This window comes from Salvelinus alpinus, chromosome 33 (assembly GCF_045679555.1).
Source record: "Salvelinus alpinus chromosome 33, SLU_Salpinus.1, whole genome shotgun sequence".
NCBI lineage: Eukaryota > Metazoa > Chordata > Actinopteri > Salmoniformes > Salmonidae > Salvelinus > Salvelinus alpinus.
Window position 1 is genome coordinate 28,268,235 of NC_092118.1, and position 20,481 is coordinate 28,288,715.

General features: G+C 45.0%; 1 protein-coding gene across 1 annotated transcript in view; it reads left to right on the forward strand.

The window, feature by feature from the left end:
• Positions 1 to 10,188, forward strand: part of LOC139563277 (72 kDa type IV collagenase-like) — a 30,047-nt gene extending 19,859 nt beyond the window's left edge. Inside the window, exons 10-13 of the mRNA XM_071381820.1 lie at positions 3,152 to 3,288; positions 7,054 to 7,213; positions 7,621 to 7,730; positions 9,136 to 10,188. Of these exons, the coding sequence (XP_071237921.1) occupies positions 3,152 to 3,288; positions 7,054 to 7,213; positions 7,621 to 7,730; positions 9,136 to 9,242 (514 nt within the window). The 3' untranslated portion in view covers positions 9,243 to 10,188. The remainder of the gene's footprint in view (positions 1 to 3,151; positions 3,289 to 7,053; positions 7,214 to 7,620; positions 7,731 to 9,135) is intronic.
• The last annotated feature ends 10,293 nt before the right edge of the window (positions 10,189 to 20,481 follow it).

Consider the following 20,481-nt stretch of genomic DNA (forward strand, 5'->3'; position numbering starts at 1 on the left):
AATCCTCTCTCTAATCTCTCTGGTGAAGGTAGAATCCTCTCTCTAATCTCTCTGGTGTAGGTATAATCCTCTCTCTAATCTCTCTGGTGTAGGTAGAATCCTCTCTAATCTCTCTGGTGTAGGTAGAATCCTCTCTCTATTCTCTCTGGTGTAGGTAAAATCCTCTCTCTATTCTCTCTGGTGTAAGTAGAATCCTCTGTTTAATCTCTCTGGTGTAGGTAGAATCCTCTCTCCAATCTCTCTGGTGTAGGTAGAATCCTCTCTCTAATCTCTCTGGTGTAGGTAGAATCCTCTCTCTAATCTCGCTGGTGTAGGTAGAATCCTCTCTCTAATCTCTCTGGTGTAGATAGAATCCTCTCTCCAATCTCGCTGTAGTAGGTAGAATCCTCTCTCTAATCTCGCTGGTGTAGGTAGAATCCTCTCTCTAATCTCGCTGGTGTAGGTAGAATCCTCTCTCTAATCTCTCTGGTGTAGGTAGAATCCTCTCTCTAATCTCGCTGGTGTAGGTAGAATCCTCTCTCTAATCTCTCTGGTGTAGGTAGAATCCTCTCTCTAATCTCGCTGGTGTAGGTAGAATCCTCTCTGTAATCTCTCTGGTGTAGGTAGAATCCTCTCTCTAATCTCGCTGGTGTAGGTAGAATCCTCTCTAATCTCTCTGGTGTAGGTAAAATCCTCTCTCTACTCTCTCTGGTGTAGGTAGAATCCTCTCTCTAATCTCTCTGGTGTAGGTAGAATCCTCTCTCTAATCTCGCTGGTGTAGGTAGAATCCTCTCTTTATACTCTCTGGTGTAGGTAGAATCCTCTCTCTAATCTCTCTGGTGTAGGTAGAATCCTCTCTCTATTCTCTCTGGTGTAGGTATAATCCTCTCTTTAATCTCTCTGGTGTAGGTAGAATCCTCTCTCTAATCTCTCTGGTGTAGGTAGAATCCTCTCTCTATTCTCTCTGGTGTAGGTAGAATCCTCTCTCTAATCTCGCTGGTGTAGGTAGAATCCTCTCTCTAATCTCTCTGGTGTAGGTAGAATCCTCTCTCTAATCTCGCTGGTGTAGGTAGAATCCTCTCTCTAATCTCTCTGGTGTAGGTAGAATCCTCTCTCTAATCTCTCTGGTGTAGGTAGAATCCTCTCTCTAATCTCTCTGGTGTAGGTAGAATCCTCTCTTTAATCTCTCTGGTGTAGGTAGAATCCTCTCTTTAATCTCTCTGGTGTAGGTAGAATCCTCTCTTTAATCTCTCTGGTGTAGGTAGAATCCTCTCTCTAATCTCTCTGGTGTAGGTAGAATCCTCTCTCTAATCTCTCTGGTGTAGGTAGAATCCTCTCTCTAATCTCTCTGGTGTAGGTAGAATCCTCTCTCTAATCTGGTCCCGTGTGGCTCAGTTGGTAGAGCATGGCGCTTGCAACGCCAGGGTTGTGGGTTCATTCCCCACGGGGGGACCAGGATGAATATGTATGAACTTTCCAATTTGTAAGTCGCTCTGGATAAGAGCGTCTGCTAAATGACTTAAAATGTAAATGTAATCTCTCTGGTGTAGGTAGAATCCTCTCTCTAATCTCTCTGGTGTAGGTATAATCCTCTCTACTCTCTCTGGTGTAGGTAGAATCCTCTCTCTCATCTCTCTGGTGTAGGTAGAATCCTCTCTCTAATCTCTCTGGTGTAGGTAGAATCCTCTCTCTAATCTCTCTGGTGTAGGTAGAATCCTCTCTACTCTCTCTGGTGTAGGTAGAATCCTCTCTCTAATCTCTCCTGTCTCAGCATGGTGATGGAAAGCAGATCTGGACATGAAGGATGAGTAAGACATGCTGGTGGTCTAACTTCACTGTGTGCTCAGCACCTTGTTTACAGTCAATGTCTCAGCACAGGGCTGAGTGGGAAGTCTGCAAAATAATCCACTGAACTGAACCCACATACACTGTCACTGTTCACTGGCCTAGTGATTTTTTATTGAACCTTTATTTAAGTAGACAAGTCAGTTAAGAACAAATTCTTATTTACAATGACGGCCTACACCGGCCAAACCCAGACGACGCTGGGCCAATTGTGCACCGCCCTACGGGACTCCCAATCACGGCCGGTTTGGCCGGTGATGAGGTGGACCTGTATGGGATCGAGACACTGAACACAGACAGCCCTGCTAGCTAGGTTTCTCTAACCTCTCTGGCTGCATCTTATGCAGGAAGTGTATTACATATGCATCCAGAATGTGACTAGAGTGAGTGAAATTATGGAATCTCTGTGACCCAGATATAGTATTTCCTGTAATCTCACAATCAGAGGTGGACATGAATTGTCTTCCTGTCTGATTTAGGGTCAGGTTGGCTTGTTTTATGGGACTAATTCAATATACCTCTACCTTGAATAGATTGCTATAGCAGATCATCATATGACTACTTTGTCCATATCTGCATAGCATTTTATAACCATTAACAGGCTTTATCTATCTGAGAAATATCTGGCTCTTTGAAAAATAGGTCAATGGAAAAGACTTGGGGAGCTGCTGCTGCTGTTGTTGCTCATGCAGCTGCCTGTTGGAAATCTGGGCAAGATGGGTCTTGTTCCCCTGGCTTCGATAAACCCCGGTCCTAACAAGAACCAGATGCTGAATGAATCAGGCTATTGTGGCTTCGCTGCCTGGGATGCTGAAACTCTCCCTCTCACTCACTGCCCCTCTCTCTATTTCCCTCTTACTTTCCCCTCTCACATCTTTACATTTACATTTAAGTCATTTAGCAGACGCTCTTATCCAGAGCGACATCTCTTACTGCCCTTCACTTTCCCCTCTCCCCTATTTCTTTCCCTCTTCCCTCCTCTCCCCTCTCTCTTTCCCTCTTTCCCCTCTCTCTTTCCCTCTTCCCTCCTCTCCCCCCTCTCTTTCCCTCTTTCCCCTCTCTCTTTCCCTCTTCCCTCTCTCTTTCCCTCTTCCCTCCTCTCCCCTCTCTCTTTCCCTCTTTCCTACTCGCCTCTCTTTCCTCTCCCCTTTCTCGCTGCTTCTCTCCCGTCTCCCCTATCCCCTTCCCCCCTCTCCTCTCTTCCCCACTGCCCTCTACTCTCTACTCTCCCTTCATCTGACCCCCTCCTTTCTCCCCTCTCTCCTCTCTGCCCCCTCTTACATGATTTGAACCAGTAGGTAACTCCTCTCTCTGCTCTCTCTATCAGGTTCATATTCAGGTCAACCAACTTCCGGGGCAAGCCTTCGGGTCCCATGCTGGTAGCCACCTACTGGCCTGAGCTCCCTGTCACCATCGACGCTGCCTATGAGAACCCACTGGAGGAGAAGACTGTGTTCTTTGCAGGTAATGTATGTATGGGAGACTGAGTTGTGTCATCCACCGTTGAGATACAGTGCCTTCGGAAAGTATTCAGACCCCTTGACTTTTTCCACATTTTGTAACGTTACAGCTTTATTCTAAAATTGCTTCTTTTTTTTAACACACAATACCTCATAATGACAAAGCGAAAACAGGTTTTTAGATTTTTGGGGAAATGTATTAAAAATAAAAGTATTCAGACCCTTTCTATGAGACTCGAAATTGAGCTCAGGTGCATCCTGTTTATATTGATCATCCTTGAGATGTTTCTACAACTTGATTGGAGTCCACCTGTAGTAAATTCAATTGATTGAAAAACATGAGCTGGCGCACACCCAGAAACATTGTTTTGTGTGGAGGTGCTGACTAACGGCGAATAAACTATAAAAATAAAGAGAGTCGCACACTCCATATATAAACTCCCAGTCATTTATTGGGTAAATCACCAACGTTTCGGCATCACTGTGCCGTTTCGGACATGATTTGGAAAGGCACAAACCTGTCTATATAAGGTCCCACAGTGGACAGTGCATGTCAGAGCAAAAACCAAACCATGATGTCGAAGGAATTGTCCATAGAGCTCCAAGACAGGATTGTGTCGAGGCACAGATCTGGGGAAGGGTACCAAAAAAATGTCTGCAGCATTGAAGGTCCCCAAGAACACAGTGGCCTCCATAATTCTTAAATGGAAGAAGTTTGGAACCACCAAGACTCTTTCTAGAGCTGGCCGCCCGGCCAAACTGAGCAATGGGGGAGAAGGGCCTTGGTCAGGGAGGTGACCAAGAACTCGATGGTCACTCTGACAGAGCTCTAGAATTCCTCTGTGGAGATGGGAGAACCTTCCAGAAGGACAACCATCTCTGCAGCACTCCACCAATCAGACCTTTATGGTAGAGTGGCCAGACGGAAGACACTCCTCAGTAAAAGCCACATGATACCCCGCTTGGAGTTTGCCAAAAGGCACCTAAAGACTCTCAGACCATGAGAAACAAGATTCTCTGGTCTGATGAAACCAAGATAGAACTCTTTGGCCTGAATGCCAAGCGTCACATCTGGAGGAAACCTGGCAACATCCCTACGGTGAAGCATGGTGGTGGCAGCATCATGCTATGAGGATGTTTTTCAGCGGCAGGGACTGGAAGACTAGTCAGGATCGAGTCAAAGATGAATGGAGCAAAGTAGAGAGATCCTTGATGAAAACCTGCCTCGGAGTGCTCAGGACCTCAGACTGGGACGAAGGGTCCCCTTCAAACAGGACAACGACCCTAAGCACACAACCAAGACAACGCAGGAGTGGCTTCAGGACAAGTCTCTGAATGTCCTGTTTTTGCTTTGTCATTATGGGGTATTGTGTGTAGATTGTTGAGGAAAAAACACAATTTAATCCATTTTAGAATAAGGCTGTAACGTATCAAAATGTGGAAAAAGTCAAAGGGTCTGAATACTTTCCGATTGCACTGTACATACATACATACATTACATACATACATACATACATAATAGGGTTGAATATTTTCCCGGTATTTTACAAATGTTCCATCCAGAGAATAAATCACTTTTCTCCCGGGTAACCCGGTAATTTTTCTAAAACCAGAAGTGTCATTGAAAAGCATTATAAGGAATATAAATATGTCTGGATATGATTAGAGATTTGATCAGCATGAAGATTAAAACCTGATGCTACCTGAGCCTGCCGAGCCATATATTAAATAAATTTAATGAGACATATAATTAAATACATTTTATGAGACATATACTAAATACATTTTATGAGCCCTACATTAACCACATTTAATGAACCCAAACCCAAAAAAGCCCAAATAATTGTGCCGTTATCCAATAAATGCCCATAGTTGTAGCTAGCTATATGCTCTCTTTGGTAGATACATGAAACTATCTCCTGTAGGCTAATCTTTTTGAGTGTGAACTGTATTACTGTACTGTATTGTATTATACTGTATTATATGGACTGGAATTACGCACATCATTCAAACCATGATAAAGCGGAATAGAACATGCAATTCTGAAGCAGCACATGTGGCCTACAAAGTTAAAGTATAGCCTAGAAATGTGATTCTAATTTTGGAATTTGTATAATTAGTAGGCTGACGCTTCATTCCTTCCTCGCTTTCAACAGTTAAATGAAATAAGTTTTGATGTCCTTATCTTCATCATTCTATCCTTCCTCGCTTTCAACAGTTAAATGAAATAAGTTTTGATGTCCTTATCTTCATCATTCTAATGACATCCTTGAATAATATAGGACCAGAAATAGATGCAGAAGGCTTTCACTTCTCTTCACGAAGATTGAATGGTTATGGGTCTGAATAAATAACTGTTATAACCTACCACCATCGCGAGGACAGGTGAGGACATCTATATATAGGGCTGTATATCAATCTAGAACAGGATGATCTATTTTGAATGGAGTTGATGGAGAGAGAGAAAGACTGCGCGTGCACTGATTTAAAGCAACGATATTCGAGTGACAGGCTGTTTTAAAACTCTGCAGCTGCAATACAAAATATGTTCTATCTTTACAGTTAAAAAACAAGGTGACCCCTGAAAGCCAGATGGAGATGGGTAAATTAGAGGTGCATTCAGTCTTTATATTACTGAGCATAGACTATGCTGTAGCAAATGTAGGCCTCCCTGTCAAAGAAAAAAAGTGACCATGATGAGATGATAGGTCTACATGCACTTTGAACTGCGCTCCATACTGAGATGGGCTGTCTGTCCCCACCCTGAGATGGGCTGTCTGTCCCCACCCTGAGATGGGCTGTCTGTCCCCACCCTGAGATGGGCTGTCTGTCCCCACCCTGAGATGGGCTGTCTGTCCCCACCCTGAGCATTGATTCAACATTCAGAGGCCGTAGAATGGACAGATTTAGAAATTACAAATAATTTAACAATTACATTTCACGCCATGCTGTTCAAATAAATAATTTATTATAATTTACAGGTTTCTCACAGTTACTGTATTTATCCCAGGAAAAGGGAGTGGTAAATCTCGGTAACCGGTTTCCCGCCATTCAACCCTAATACATACATACAGGTTTTTTTTTGTATGTATGGGAGAGTATGTAGATTAGTTGTCATTCACTGTTGATACCCAGGAGAACAATCCAGGATTACACGCTTGCATATATGCATTTCATTGTTGTGCTTATTGACTTGATCAGAAAAACACACAATGACATTTTCATGGCGGTTTCCTCTCTCTATCACCGTTAAACAGCTGTGACAATTTCCAGTAAATAACATCCTATTTCTAAGAAGTTCACCGTTAGGAGAATCATAAGTGTGTCTTTTAGTATTTCAGTCAAGTATACTGCTAGTATGTGGTTTGTACATTTTGGACATTAGTACTGTAAGTAGTTATTAGTGGTTTATAATACATGCCATGCATTGTAGTAGCATGCCATTCTCCTTTAGACAACTCCATCTCCTATAAGACCATGAAATCAGAGCTCTTCCAAAACATAGTGTCTCTATTTAAGAAGATTTTCCATCCAGCCCTTCAATTGTAAAGCTATGAATTTATCCATTCCTCCCTAACCACAAGATATGATCAAATGTTAGCCTGGCCCCAGATCTGTTTGTGCTGTCTTGCCAACTCCTATGATCATTGTCTCTCTGTGGCTAGTGAAAAGATAACAGTTTAGAGAAACTCTATCCTCACAAACCCTTCCCTGGGAGCATCTTGACCTGTGCTCATTTGCCATCTCTCCCCTCCTCTCTCTCATATAGGTAATGAGATGTGGATCTTCAATGCAGACCAGATAGAGAAAGGCTACCCCAAGAGAATCTCCTCTATAGGCCTGCCCACAGACCTGAAAGGCATTGACGCAGCCTTCTCCTTTGGAAAGAGCCAGAAGACCTACCTGTTCGCTGGAGACAAGTTCTGGAGGTGAGTCACCACAATACAACCCCTACCAAAGCCTGTGTCTGATCCACTCAGGATTGTAACGATGACGTCGCTATAGAATTAGAATTACTTTAAATTCTATAGACGTCACTGTGTGTTGATGTGTTGGTGTGCTGCTGTGCTGAGCCATGTCTGCTTTTAATTAGAGACCATAGCTTCCACTGGACTGTTAAAACAGCTCACTCTGCTCTTACCTAATACAGGGATAATGTAAGATACTGTTGCTGTATGTACTTAACTCTTGCATGACTGCTGTGATTTGTCAACCAAAACGGCCCAATCTTCTCGTACCTAACAGACTAGCATAGTATCATGTACTTAACATAGTATCATGTACTCATGACTAAACATTGATATCATGGCCTCTGTGTGTTATCATGCCCCTCCAGGTACAATGAAGCCAAGAAGAAGATGGACCCTGGCTTCCCCAAGCTCATCGCTGACTCCTGGAATGGAATCCCAGACGGCATTGACTCTGCCTTTAGTCTGAATGGCATCGGTAAGCATACTACAATACAATACTGTATAATAGATACTTTATTGAACATCGCTTAGAGTGACATCACCACACACACAGAGCAGGGGGATAGAGGGAGAGAGAGAGAGAGGGGGGGGGGGATAGAGGGAGAGAGAGAGAGGGGGGGGTAGAGAGGGGGATGAGGGGGAGGGATATAGAGAGAGATACCCACTGTACACAGACGTCAATTCAACGTATATTCCACTTTGGTTCAATGTAATTTCATTGTAAAACGTCTATTCCACTTTGGTTCAATGTAATTTCATTGAACTGACGTGGAAACAATGTTGCTTCAACCAGTGTGTGCCCAGTGGGATATCTACTGAAGAGAGAAATAGAGAGAGAGGTAGCTGGGGCCTGTGTGAACATGGAGGGAGCACTGCTTCCTGCTTCAGTCTGAGCTGTACTGACACCACTGGCTGCAGGCTTACATTCCTGGCAGTTAGAACCCAACCTGACCCAGCCAGTCCTCTCATTATGAACTGGCACCTGGCCTTAAAGCTGGAATCCTTAGTGGGGAAACTGCCACGTCTGTTTAGATATTACAACAACAAAGACGTTACTTAAAACAACCAAAACTGTTTCATTCCCTCTGCCATCATTGCACTGCACATCATTGCACTGCACATCATTGCACGCCCGATAGGCAGGAGGAGAGAGAGAGCAAGGAGAGGGGGCAGAAGCAGGAGGAGAGAGAGCGCAATGAGAGAGAGTAGAGGGAGGAGGAGCGAGAGAGCAAGGAGAGAGAGTAGAGGCCGGAGGAGAGAGCAAATAGGGAGAGTAGAGAGGCAAGAGGAGAGAGCAAGGAGAGAGGGTAGAGGCAGGAGGAGAGAGTAGAGGCAGGAGGCGAGAGAGAGAGTAGAGGCAGGAGGCGAGAGAGAGAGTAGGGGCAGAAGGCGAGAGTAGAGGCAGGAGGAGAGAGAGAAAGCAAGGAGAGAGAGTAGAGAGAGGAGGAAGTAGAGAGCAAGCAGCGAGAGTAGTATAACACAGGAGGTAAATCTTAAGTCCATGGCAGTTAACCAGGGTTTTTTTATACCCTTGCTTCTGACACACATATACTATACATCTTCCCTACTAAGAAACAGTGTTTGATAGAGCCAGCCTGTGCTGCTTCACAGAGGTACCTCTGTCTTCATTCTAATTAGCCTGAGCTCCTCCACCGCTGATTCCTGATTGGGTGTTTTTACTGAGGAGACGAGTGACATCATCATGTCCTCTTCCTCTGGCTTCTAAGCTTCTAGGGGACATATTTTACACTAGCTCAAATTTTCCCTTCTAGTGTGTAAGGCCTCGTGGCTTGCTCATGGTGAAATTAGATGTATATTTGATGCACTGAATGTGATGATTTTGATGTACCTTGTCTCGTCATAATGTTTGTGTTTTCCAGATTACACCTACTTCTTCAAAGGTGCCCACTACTTCAAAATGGATGACAGTAGCCTGAAGATCGTCAAACTGGGCGAGATTACAAAGGACTGGCTGGGTTGTCACTAAGCAACAGTGAGACGTATAGACGTTGGCTAAGCTCTCAGCGGACTGATTCCCCCATCCCTATCCAACCAGCCTATCCTGCACCCTAGCCTAGAAACTAAAGACTCCCTCTAACACACCGTGGGACCATCTATACAGGCTGAACATAGGCAACAGGATTTTGTATTATATTACTGTGTGATATTATCAGTTTATGTGTTATGATGATGCAGATTTACTTTGATCTCTTTAGCCCGTTGTTTGTTATTAGAAACTCAAGACATCAGGTATGTCCACACTACATAGAGAAAGGCAGTGTTGTACTGGAAGATATTCTCCTATATAAATGTAGCTTCACCTGAGCAGTATTGCATCATCTGAAGAATGAATGCTGTCTATATTTACTGCTATGTCTGCAATCTAGAGAGTACATGATACTGCAATAGAATGAGAAATAGTCTATAGTAATTTCAGTGTTGTGGAATACATTTGAAAATATGAATTTGCACAATATGTCTGGACAGATAATGGTGCTTATAGAAAATGCTTATTTGCATGATCCTATATTTGATATGCGGTTTTTCTACATTCTGTTCAGACTATTTTCAGAAGTAAGTACTTATAGACACACCTTATTCTTCAAATAGGGCTAGCACTTTGTATTAGACTATACAGGGGTACTGCACAAATATGGAGACCAAATTCTCAATTTTGTAGGATCTGTGTATTGTTTCACTGATGGTACAGGGAGATGAAAGGCACGGGCTGCCTAGAGACTGTATCTGGTTTGTTGTTGCATGATGGAGTCATGACAAGAGAAGTACCACAGAAGTATTGTGTAATAATCTTTTTGTATTGTTGTTTTGATACTAGTCATTTTGTTTTGATTCATATGCTTTTTTATAATGCTTTGTGCAATGTGTCATTCTCTGTCTGTAAAATAATAAAGATGGATGGTCAATACATGTTATATGTGTGTGTGTGTGTGTGTGTGTGAGAGAAAAGCCCTTGACGTTTCTTACCAGATAGGACTATGCCTTTCTGTAGCCTACTAGCACACAATTTGTAATCAGTAAATTAATAGTTTATAAATAGGTGTAGTTCTAAAACGTTTTTTCTTAAGTACACTTCATACTGTATATTTGTATTCAGGTCCTTGTTGAGCCGTTCTGAGGGCCCTTACATTCGGTACCTCTGTGGTCAATGTAAATGCCATATTTGACTAACAGGTGACATCTTGTGGATGGATGAAGGTCTGAAAAACGCTTTGTTGTGGTTTTTATTATTGAGCAGAGCACGTCACGCCAGCCATAGTATGCCTTTGCACTGGAGATATGACTTAGTTAATTTCATACAAATTAACACAACAATTTGACCCTGTTGTGTATTGATATTCTAGTTTTGTCCCTTTAGGGCACCTGTAATCCACCTTGCTTACCTACGTTGAAATGCTTGGAATGGTCTTCCTGTGAAACGCATTAAACAATGCCCACGTAAATGTCTACTCCCGTCCTTATATTAGTTGTATAAGTAATACAGTGTGCTATACAACAAAACTGGCGACGAGGAAGAAATGTTCTCACGTTTGTGCTCATCATCTTTGGCAGAAAGTCTGAGTTAAAGTCGTTTTTTTTTTTTCGCCGTAGAAAGACGCAAACAAAACGTGGAGCTAGCCAGTCGAGTGATGCTAGCTAGCTTTTGATGTCACGGCAACGAGAGCCTAGAGGGATAGGAAGAGTTTCGCTGCGGGAGAAAGTGAAGTCAGCGTGAGTTAAAAGAAAGAAAGAAAAGGGTCTGGGAGTAAGGGACCGTCTGAAAAGTGTGAGAAAGAAAAATAAACCGAAAATGTCTGCATTGATGTAAGATACTGGAAATATAGGAACATTTGATGAATCTGTGGAACAATGGAGTTCTTACACAGAACGTTTTGAGTACTTTGTGTTGGCAAATGGAATTAAAGCAGAAGTCGTTGTGCCAACATTTTTGACTGTTATGGGGGGGAAAAAATACAATCTACTGCGCAGCCTAGTAACGCCTGAAAAACCAGGTGATAAATCATATGATGAAATTGTGGCTACCTTAAAAGGACATTATTCTCCCAAACCACTGATAATCGCAGAGAGATTCCGGTTTCATAAGAGAAATCAAGATGAGGGGGAATCAATCTCACAGTTTGTGGCTGTATTGAAACAGTTATCTGAACACTGAATTTGGGAGATCAATGAGTGACACTATACGTGATAGGTTAGTGTGTGGCATGCGCAGCGAGGCAATTCAGAAATGCCTTTTGACTGAGAGTAACTTAACATTGCAGAGAGCAATAGAAGTGAGTACGTCAATGGAAATGGCAAATAAAGACGCACAACAGCTAAGTGCATCGACCAAAGTGCATAAGGTGTCTACGTGGTTAAAAAACAAGGCAGGAGGTGGCAAGCCATGCTATCGCTGTGGGAAACCAGGTCACCAAGCCATGCTATCGCTGTGGGAAACCAGGTCACCAAGCAGAGGAGTGTTGGTGCAAAGACTTAGACTGCAGAAGTTGTGGAAAAAAGGGTCACATCGAACGTGCATGTAAAAACAAAAAGACACAATCAAACAAACAATACAACTGAACAAAGGAAAAGCGACTTCAGGAAGTACAAAAAGAAAGTGCATAAAATGGAGCACACAGAGGATGAACAAAGTGATACCCTGTCTGAAGGGGAGGAATCTTTGCATATTATGTCCATTTCAGACAATGGATACGGCTACTGGGTGACACCGCTACTGGATGGAAATGCAGTACGGATGCAAGTGGACACTGGAGCAGCCATATCTCTGCTGTCTGAGGCTGTATACAAGGAGAAACTACATCACCTCACACTACAGCCCACAAAGATGACGCTGAAAACGTACACCGGTGAGTTTGTTACAGTGTGAGGAAGTGTGATTGATACGGTGGAGCTCAACAAACAGAAGGTAAAGCTACCACTACATTGTGAAAGGCAACCATCCAGCATTGCTAGGACGCACATGGCTGGAAAAGATCAAACTAAACTGGCAGGAAATTCACATGGTTGCAAAAGAGGACACAAACCTACAAGGGATGTTGAGGAAACACGCGGATGTGTTCAAAGGAGAACTTGGCAGTATGAAGGACATAACAGTTAAACTGACCGTGAAACCAGACAGCAAGCCAAAATGCTTCAAAGCTAGACCTGTTCCATACGCCATAAAACCAAAAGTTGAAATTGAGTTAAACAGACTAGTCGAGAGTGGAGTATTGGATCCAGTGAATGTTAGTGAATGGGCTACACCCATTGTTCCAGTCATAAAAAAAGATGGATCACTCAGACTCTGTGGTGATTTCAAAGTCACCATTAACCCAGTCTTGACTGCTGAAAAATATCCACTACCCCTCATTGACGACCTCTTTTCTGGTTTAGCTGGAGGACAAAAATTCAGTAAGATAGACTTATGTCATGCCTATCTACAGATGCATGTGGACCAAGAGTCACAAGAACTGTTGACCATAGTGACTCACAAAGGACTGTACAGGTACCGGAGGCTTCCTTTTGGAATCACCTCAGCTCCGGCCTTGTTTCAGAGAGCTATGGACCAGATACTGAGCGGGGTCACTGGGGTCCAATGTTACCTCGATGATCTACTCATCACCGGCAAAGACGAGCAGGACCACCTGAGAAACCTGAACGCTGCACTACAGAGATTGGATGAGTATGGTCTGAGGGTCCGGAAGGACAAATGCAAGTTTTTCCGGCCCTCTGTTGAGTACCTGGGCCACGTCATCGACAGTTCGGGGCTCCACAATCCACCATCGAAGGTGAAGGCCGTTGCGGAAGCTCCATCCCCACAGAATGTGAGTCAGCTGAGATCATTCTTAGGACTACTGACATACTACGCAAAGTTTGTGCCAAACATAGCTAACATGTTAAAGCCACTGCATGAACTTTTGAACAAAACCAAACAGTGGAAGTGGACAGACAGATGTGAGGAGGCCTTCAAGAAAGTGAAAACAGCCTTAGCTCAGTCAGAGGCCCTAACCCACTTCAACCCCAACTTGCCATTACAGTTAGCATGTGATGCATCGCCTTATGGCGTTGGTGCAGTTGTCTCACACATCATGCCATCAGGTGAAGAAAGGCCAATTGCTTTCGCATCACGGACCTTAAGTAAAGCCGAGAGCAATTATGCACAGATAGAGCGTGAAGCACTCGCCATTGTGTTTGGAGTTAAGACATTTCATCAGTTTCTGTTTGGCCGACGATTCACACTGCTGACGGACCATAGACCCCTCACCCCCATCTTTGGTCCCCACACCGGCATTCCGTCGCTTGCAGCCAGCAGCGATGGGCTTCATTGTTATCTGCTCACCAGTACTATATCAAGTACAGAAGGTCTGAGCAGCACTGCAATGCAGACGGCCTCTCAAGGCTTCCCTTACCTGTCGCACACACTGAGCACTCCCAGGCTGAAATCTTCTACTTCAAGGAAGTGACGGATGCCCCAGTTACATCTGTCCAAGTGAAAAAGTTCACCCACACTGATCCAGTGATGTCTGAGGTCGTGGACATTGTCACTCGTGGAAAAGAAGTAGAGATGTCGGACAGCCTACAACCTTACCTAGTGAGGAGAAACGAGCTCACAGTTCAGTCTGGATGCTTGCTATGGGGTTTTTGAGTCATCATACCGCCGCCACTGAGAAGGCAGGTGCTTGAAGAACTCCATTCAGGGCACTGTGGCATGTCGCGAATCACGGAGATTGCACGCAGCTACTTTTGGTGGCCAGGTCTGGACGCAGCTATCGAAGACAAGGTCAAGTCATGTTCTGCATGTCAAAAGATGAGGAACATGCCTCAGCTAGCGCCACTACACCCATGGAGCTTCCCAGAGGAGCCTTGGCAGCGAGTCCACATAGACTATGCAGGCCCACTAGAGGATTGTATGTTCTTAGTCGTAGTTGACGGACACAGTAAATGGCCTGAGGTCACAGTGATGAAGAGCACCTCAGCGGAGAGAACCATCGAAGAGCTTCGGTCAATCTTCAGTCGCTTCGGCTTGCCAACGCAACTCGTTAGTGATAATGGCCCCCAACTGGTGTCTGAAGAGTTCCAGTCATTCATGGAAGCAAATGGAATTCAACACATCAAGTCAGCGCCGTATCACCCTGCAACGAACGGCCTCGCTGAAAGGTTTGTCCAAACGATGAAGCAAGCTTTAAAATCATCACAAGGGAACGGCTCCCTCAATAGGCGTCTAAACACCTTCCTGTTAACCTACAGAAACACTCCCCACGCTACAACCAAAGTGGCACCGGCGTCAGCCATGATGAAAAGACAGCTACGCACGCGACTCGACCTCCAAAGACGAAACAGGTTGTACAGACACAACAGCGAGCACAGGTGGAGAGACGGAGAAAAGCAAAATACAGAAGCTTCATAGCTGGAGAGAGAGTTCTTGCTCGGAACTACTGCAAAGGTCCAAAGTGGATTCCAGCCACAGTGGTTGTACAAACAGGGCCTGTGTCCTACACAGTTCACACACCGGAAAACATCATCTGGAGGAGACACGTGGATCAACTGTTGCCAGGAACCAACCTCAGAGATGACTCATGTCAAGTGACAAACCAAGATCAGCTACTGGAGACCTACCATGACTACGAGCCATCACCTGAACATCCACTGCAGCAACCTACAAATGTGGAAAGTGCTCCAGACTCACCTGAACCAGCCAGAGTGCCTACGCAGGGTACTGTTGCACCCCAGTCTGGGCATACACCATCACCACTCAGACTCAGAGATAATGTGACTGTAGACTCACCTGTACGTCGTCATTACCCTGCAAGAGAAAGACGACCCCCTGACAGGTTGACTATTTAGTTCAGACTAACCTCCGACATTGGGGCAGAATACACCCCAGGGTTAAGTCTGGGAACTGAGGCAGTCTACCCTTTTTCCCTTATTTAGAAAAGGTTATTCTGAAAAGTTAATTTATTTACATTAAGAGAACTTATGTTAAAAAGAAAACAGTGAATATTTACTTTTTCCTTATGAGTCATCAAAGGTAAAGGGGGAGGAATATGTTGTGTATTGATATTCTAGTTTTGTCCCTTTAGGGCACCTGTAAACCCCCCTAACCCCCCCCCCCCCCCCCTTGCTTACCTACGTTGAAATGCTTGGAATGTTCTTCCTGTGAAACGCATTAAACAATGCCCACGTTAATTTCTACTCCCGTCTCATGTCCTGTCCTTATATTAGTTGTATAAGTAATACAGTGTGCTATACAACAGACCCCAATTGCTAAGCTGTGAAAAGAAACCTCAATAACTTATTTTTCTTCTATGGGTATTTCTGTGTTTTCTTTTCTTTAGGCCCTATATCTAGTCTTCTTACTTCCGGCGCCGAAAAGAGATGGCCGCCTCGCTTCGCGTTCCTTGGAAAATATGCAGTTTTTTGTTTTTTTATGTGTTATTTCTTACATCGGTACCCCAGGTAATCTTAGGTTTCATTACATACAGTCGGGAGGAACTACTGAATATACGATTAACGTCAACTCATCATCGTTCCTACCAGGAATATGACTTTCCCGAAACGGATCCAGTGTTTTGCCTTTCACCCAATACAATGGATCTGATCCCAGCCGGCGACCCTGTGCGACGCCGAAAAAGGGGCAAACGAGGCGGTCTCGTGGTCAGGCTTCGGAGACGGGCACATCGCGCTCCACTCCCTAGCATACTACTCGCCAATGTCCAGTCTCTTGACAATAAGGTTGATGAAATCCGAGCACGGGTAGCATTCCAGAGAGACATCAGGGATTGCAACGTGCTCTGCTTCACGGAAACATGGCTAACTCAAGGGACGCTAACGGAGTCGGTGCAGCCAGCTGGTTTCTTCATGCATCGCGCCGACAGAAACAAACATCTTTCCGGTAAGAAGAGGGGCGGGGGGGTATGCCTTATGATTAACGAGAAGTGGTGTGATCATCATAACAACACACAGGAACTCAAGTCATTCTGTTCACCTGATCTAGAACTCCTCACAATCAAATGTCGACCGCATTATCTACCAAGGGAATTCTCTTCAATAATAATCACAGCCGTATATATTCCCCCCCAAGCAGACACATCGATGGCCCTGAACGAACTTTATCTGACTCTTTGTAAACTGGAAACCACACACCCTGAGGCTGCATTCATCGTAGCTGGGGATTTTAACAAGGCTAATCTAAAAACAAAACTCCCTAAATTCTATCAGCATATCGATTGTGCTACCAGGGCTGGAAAAACCCTAGATCATTGTTATACTAATTTCCGCGACGCATATAAGGCCCTCCCCCGCCCCCCTTTCGGAAAAGCTGACCACGACTCCATTTTGTTGATTCCAGCCTACAAACAGAAACTCAAACAACAAGCTCCCGCGCTCAGGTCTGTTCAACGCTGGTCCGACCAATCTGAATCCACGCTTCAAGACTGCTTCGATCACGCGGATTGGAATATGTTCCGCATCGCGTCCAACAACAATATTGACGAATATGCTGATTCGGTGAGCGAGTTCATTAGGAAGTGCATTGACGATGTCGTACCCACAGCAACGATAAAAACATTCCCAAACCAGAAACCGTGGATTGACGGCAGCATTCGCGTGAAACTGAAAGCGCGAACCACTGCTTTTAACCAGGGCAAGGTGACCGGAAGCATGACCGAATACAAACAGTGTAGCTATTCTCTCCGCAAGGCAATCAAACAGGCTAAGTCCCAGTACAGAGACAAAATCGAGTCGCAATTCAACAGCTCAGACACAAGAGGTATGTGGCAGGGTCTACAGTCAATCACGGATTACAAAAAGAAAACCAGCCCCGTCGCGGACCAGGATGTCTTGCTCCCAGACAGGCTAAACAACTTTTTTGCCCGCTTTGAGGACAATACAGTGCCACTGACACGGCCCCCTACCAAAACCTGCGGGCTCTCCTTCACTGCAGCCGAGGTGAGTAAAACATTTAAACGTGTTAACCCTCGCAAGGCTGCAGGCCCAGACGGCATTCCCAGCCGCGTCCTCAGAGCATGCGCAGACCAGCTGGCTGGTGTGTTTACGGACATATTCAATCAATCCTTATCCCAGTCTGCTGTTCCCACATGCTTCAAGAGGGCCACCATTGTTCCTGTTCCCAAGAAAGCTAAGGTAACTGAGCTAAACGACTACCGCCCCGTAGCACTCACTTCCGTCATCATGAAGTGCTTTGAGAGACTAGTCAAGGACCATATCACCTCCACCCTACCGGACACCCTAGACCCACTCCAATTTGCTTACCGACCCAATAGGTCCACAGACGACGCAATCGCAACCACACTGCACACTGCCCTAACCCATCTGGACAAGAGGAATACCCATGTGAGAATGCTGTTCATCGATTACAGCTCAGCATTTAACACCATAGTACCCTCCAAACTCGTCATCAAGCTCGAGACCCTGGGTCTCGACCCCGCCCTGTGCAACTGGGTCCTGGACTTCCTGACGGGCCGCCCCCAGGTGGTGAGGGTAGGTAACAACATCTCCACCCCGCTGATCCTCAACACTGGGGCCCCACAAGGGTGCGTTCTGAGCCCTCTCCTGTACTCCCTGTTCACCCACGACTGCGTGGCCATGCACGCCTCCAACTCAATCATCAAGTTTGCGGATGACACTACAGTAGTAGGCTTGATTACCAACAACGACGAGACGGCCTACAGGGAGGAGGTGAGGGCCCTCGGAGTGTGGTGTCAGGAAAATAACCTCACACTCAATGTCAACAAAACAAAGGAGATGATTGTGGACTTCAGGAAACAGCAGAGGGAGCACCCCCCTATCCACATCGACGGGTCAGTAGTGGAGAAGGTGGAAAGTTTTAAGTTCCTCGGTGTACACATCACGGACAAACTGAATTGGTCCACCCACACAGACAGCGTTGTGAAGAAGGCGCAGCAGCGCCTCTTCAACCTCAGGAGGCTGAAGAAATTCGGCTTGTCACCAAAAGCACTCACAAACTTCTACAGATGCACAATCGAGAGCATCCTGTCGGGCTGTATCACCGCCTGGTACGGCAACTGCTCCGCCCACAACCGTAAGGCTCTCCAGAGGGTAGTGAGGTCTGCAGAACGCATCACCAGGGGCAAACTACCTGCCCTCCAGGACACCTACACCACCCGATGTCACAGGAAGGCCATAAAGATCATCAAGGACAACAACCACCCAAGCCACTGCCTGTTCACCCCGCTATCATCCAGAAGGCGAGGTCAGTACAGGTGCATCAAAGCAGGGACCGAGAGACTGAAAAACAGCTTCTATCTCAAGGCCATCAGACTGTTAAACAGCCACCACTAACATTTAGCGGCCGCTGCCAACATACTGACTCAACTCCAGCCACTTTAAAAATGGGAATTGATGGAAATTATGTAAAAATGTACCACTAGCCACTTTAAACAATGCCACTTAATATAATGTTTACATACCCTACATTACCCATCTCATATGTATATACTGTACTCTATATCATCTACTGCATCTTGCCATCTTTATGTAATACATGTACCACTAGCCACTTTAAACTATGCCACTTTTAGGCCTCCCGGGTGGCGCAGTGGTCTAGAGCACTGCATCGCAGTGCTATGCTGCGCCACCAGAGTCTGGGTTCGCGCCCAGGCTCTGTCGCTGCCGGCCGCGACCGGGAGGTCCGTGGGGCGACGCACAATTGACTTAGCGTCGTCCGGGCTAGGGAGGGTTTGGCCGGTAGGGATATCCTTGTCTCATCGCGCTCCAGCGACTCCTGTGGCGGGCCGGGCGCAGTGCGCGCTAACCGAGGGGGCGGGTGCACGGTGTTTCCTCCGACACATTGGTGCGGCTGGCTTCCGGGTTGGAGGCGCGCTGTGTTAAGAAGCAGTGCGGCTTGGTTGGGTTGTGCTTCGGAGGACGCATGACTTTCGACCTTCGTCTCTCCCGAGCCCGTACGGGAGTTGTAGCGATGAGACAAGATAGTAATTACTAGCGATTGGATACCACGAAAATTGGGGAGAAAAGGGGAGAAAATTAAAAAAAAAAAAAAAACTATGCCACTTTATGTTTACATACCCTACAGTACTCATCTCATATGTATATACCGTACTCTATACCATCTACTGCATCTGCCATGCCGTTCTGTACCACCACTCATTCATATATCTTTATGTACATATTCTTTATCCCTTTACACTTGTGTGTGTGTGTAAGGTAGTAGTTGTGGAATTGTTAGGTTAGATTACTTGTTGGTTATTACTGCATTGTCGGAACTAGAAGCACAAGCATTTCGCTACACTCGCATTAACATCTGCTAACCATGTGTATGTGACTAATAAAATTTGATTTGATTTGATTTGAATGCCACCCTAAAGTACATTAACCAATCTTGTAAAGTTGCTTCAGAATTATACATTTTGTAATTCAACATGAATATTTGACTTATTCACACCATTTATTTCAGCCAATCAATTTCAATGTAAGGGGCTTTATTGGCATGGTGTGCAAATAGTTAAAGTACAAAAGGGAAAATAAATAAACATAAATATAGGTTGTATTTAAAATGATGTTTGTTCTTCACTGGTTGCCCTTGTGGCAACAGGTCACAAATCTTGCTGCTGTGATGGCACACTGTGGTATTTCACCCAATAGATATAGGAGTTTATCAAAATTGGATTTGTTTTCGAATTCTTTGTGTGTCAGTGAAATCTGAGGGAAATATGTGTCTCTAATATGGTCATACATTTGGCAGGAGGTTAGGAAGTGCAGCTCAGTTTCCACCTAATTTTGTGTGCACATAGCCTGTCTTCTCTTGAGAGGCCTTTCTCAATAGCAATGCTATGCTCAGTGTGTGTAACCGATGTGAAATGGCTAGCTAGTTAGCGATGGTGCGCGCTAATAGCGTTTCAATCGGTGACGTCACTCGCTCTGAGACCTGAAGTAGTTGTGGGTGACTGCTGTTAAAGTGTGCAGAGGGTCTTTGGTTCGATCCCGGGTAGGGGCGAGGGTACGGACGAAAGTTGAACTGTTACATCTGTGCAGTCAAAGATTTCTTTAATTTTAGGTAATTCAAAGTGGTCAGGTATTCTGCCACGGTGTACTCTGTTTAGGGTTAAATAGCATTCTAGTTTGCGCTGTTATTTTGTAAATTCTTTCCAATTCTTTCCACTTATATATTTGGTTTCACCCCACCACTGCTCACTAGGCAAAATGTTACAATCCCACGTAAACCCAGTGCAGTA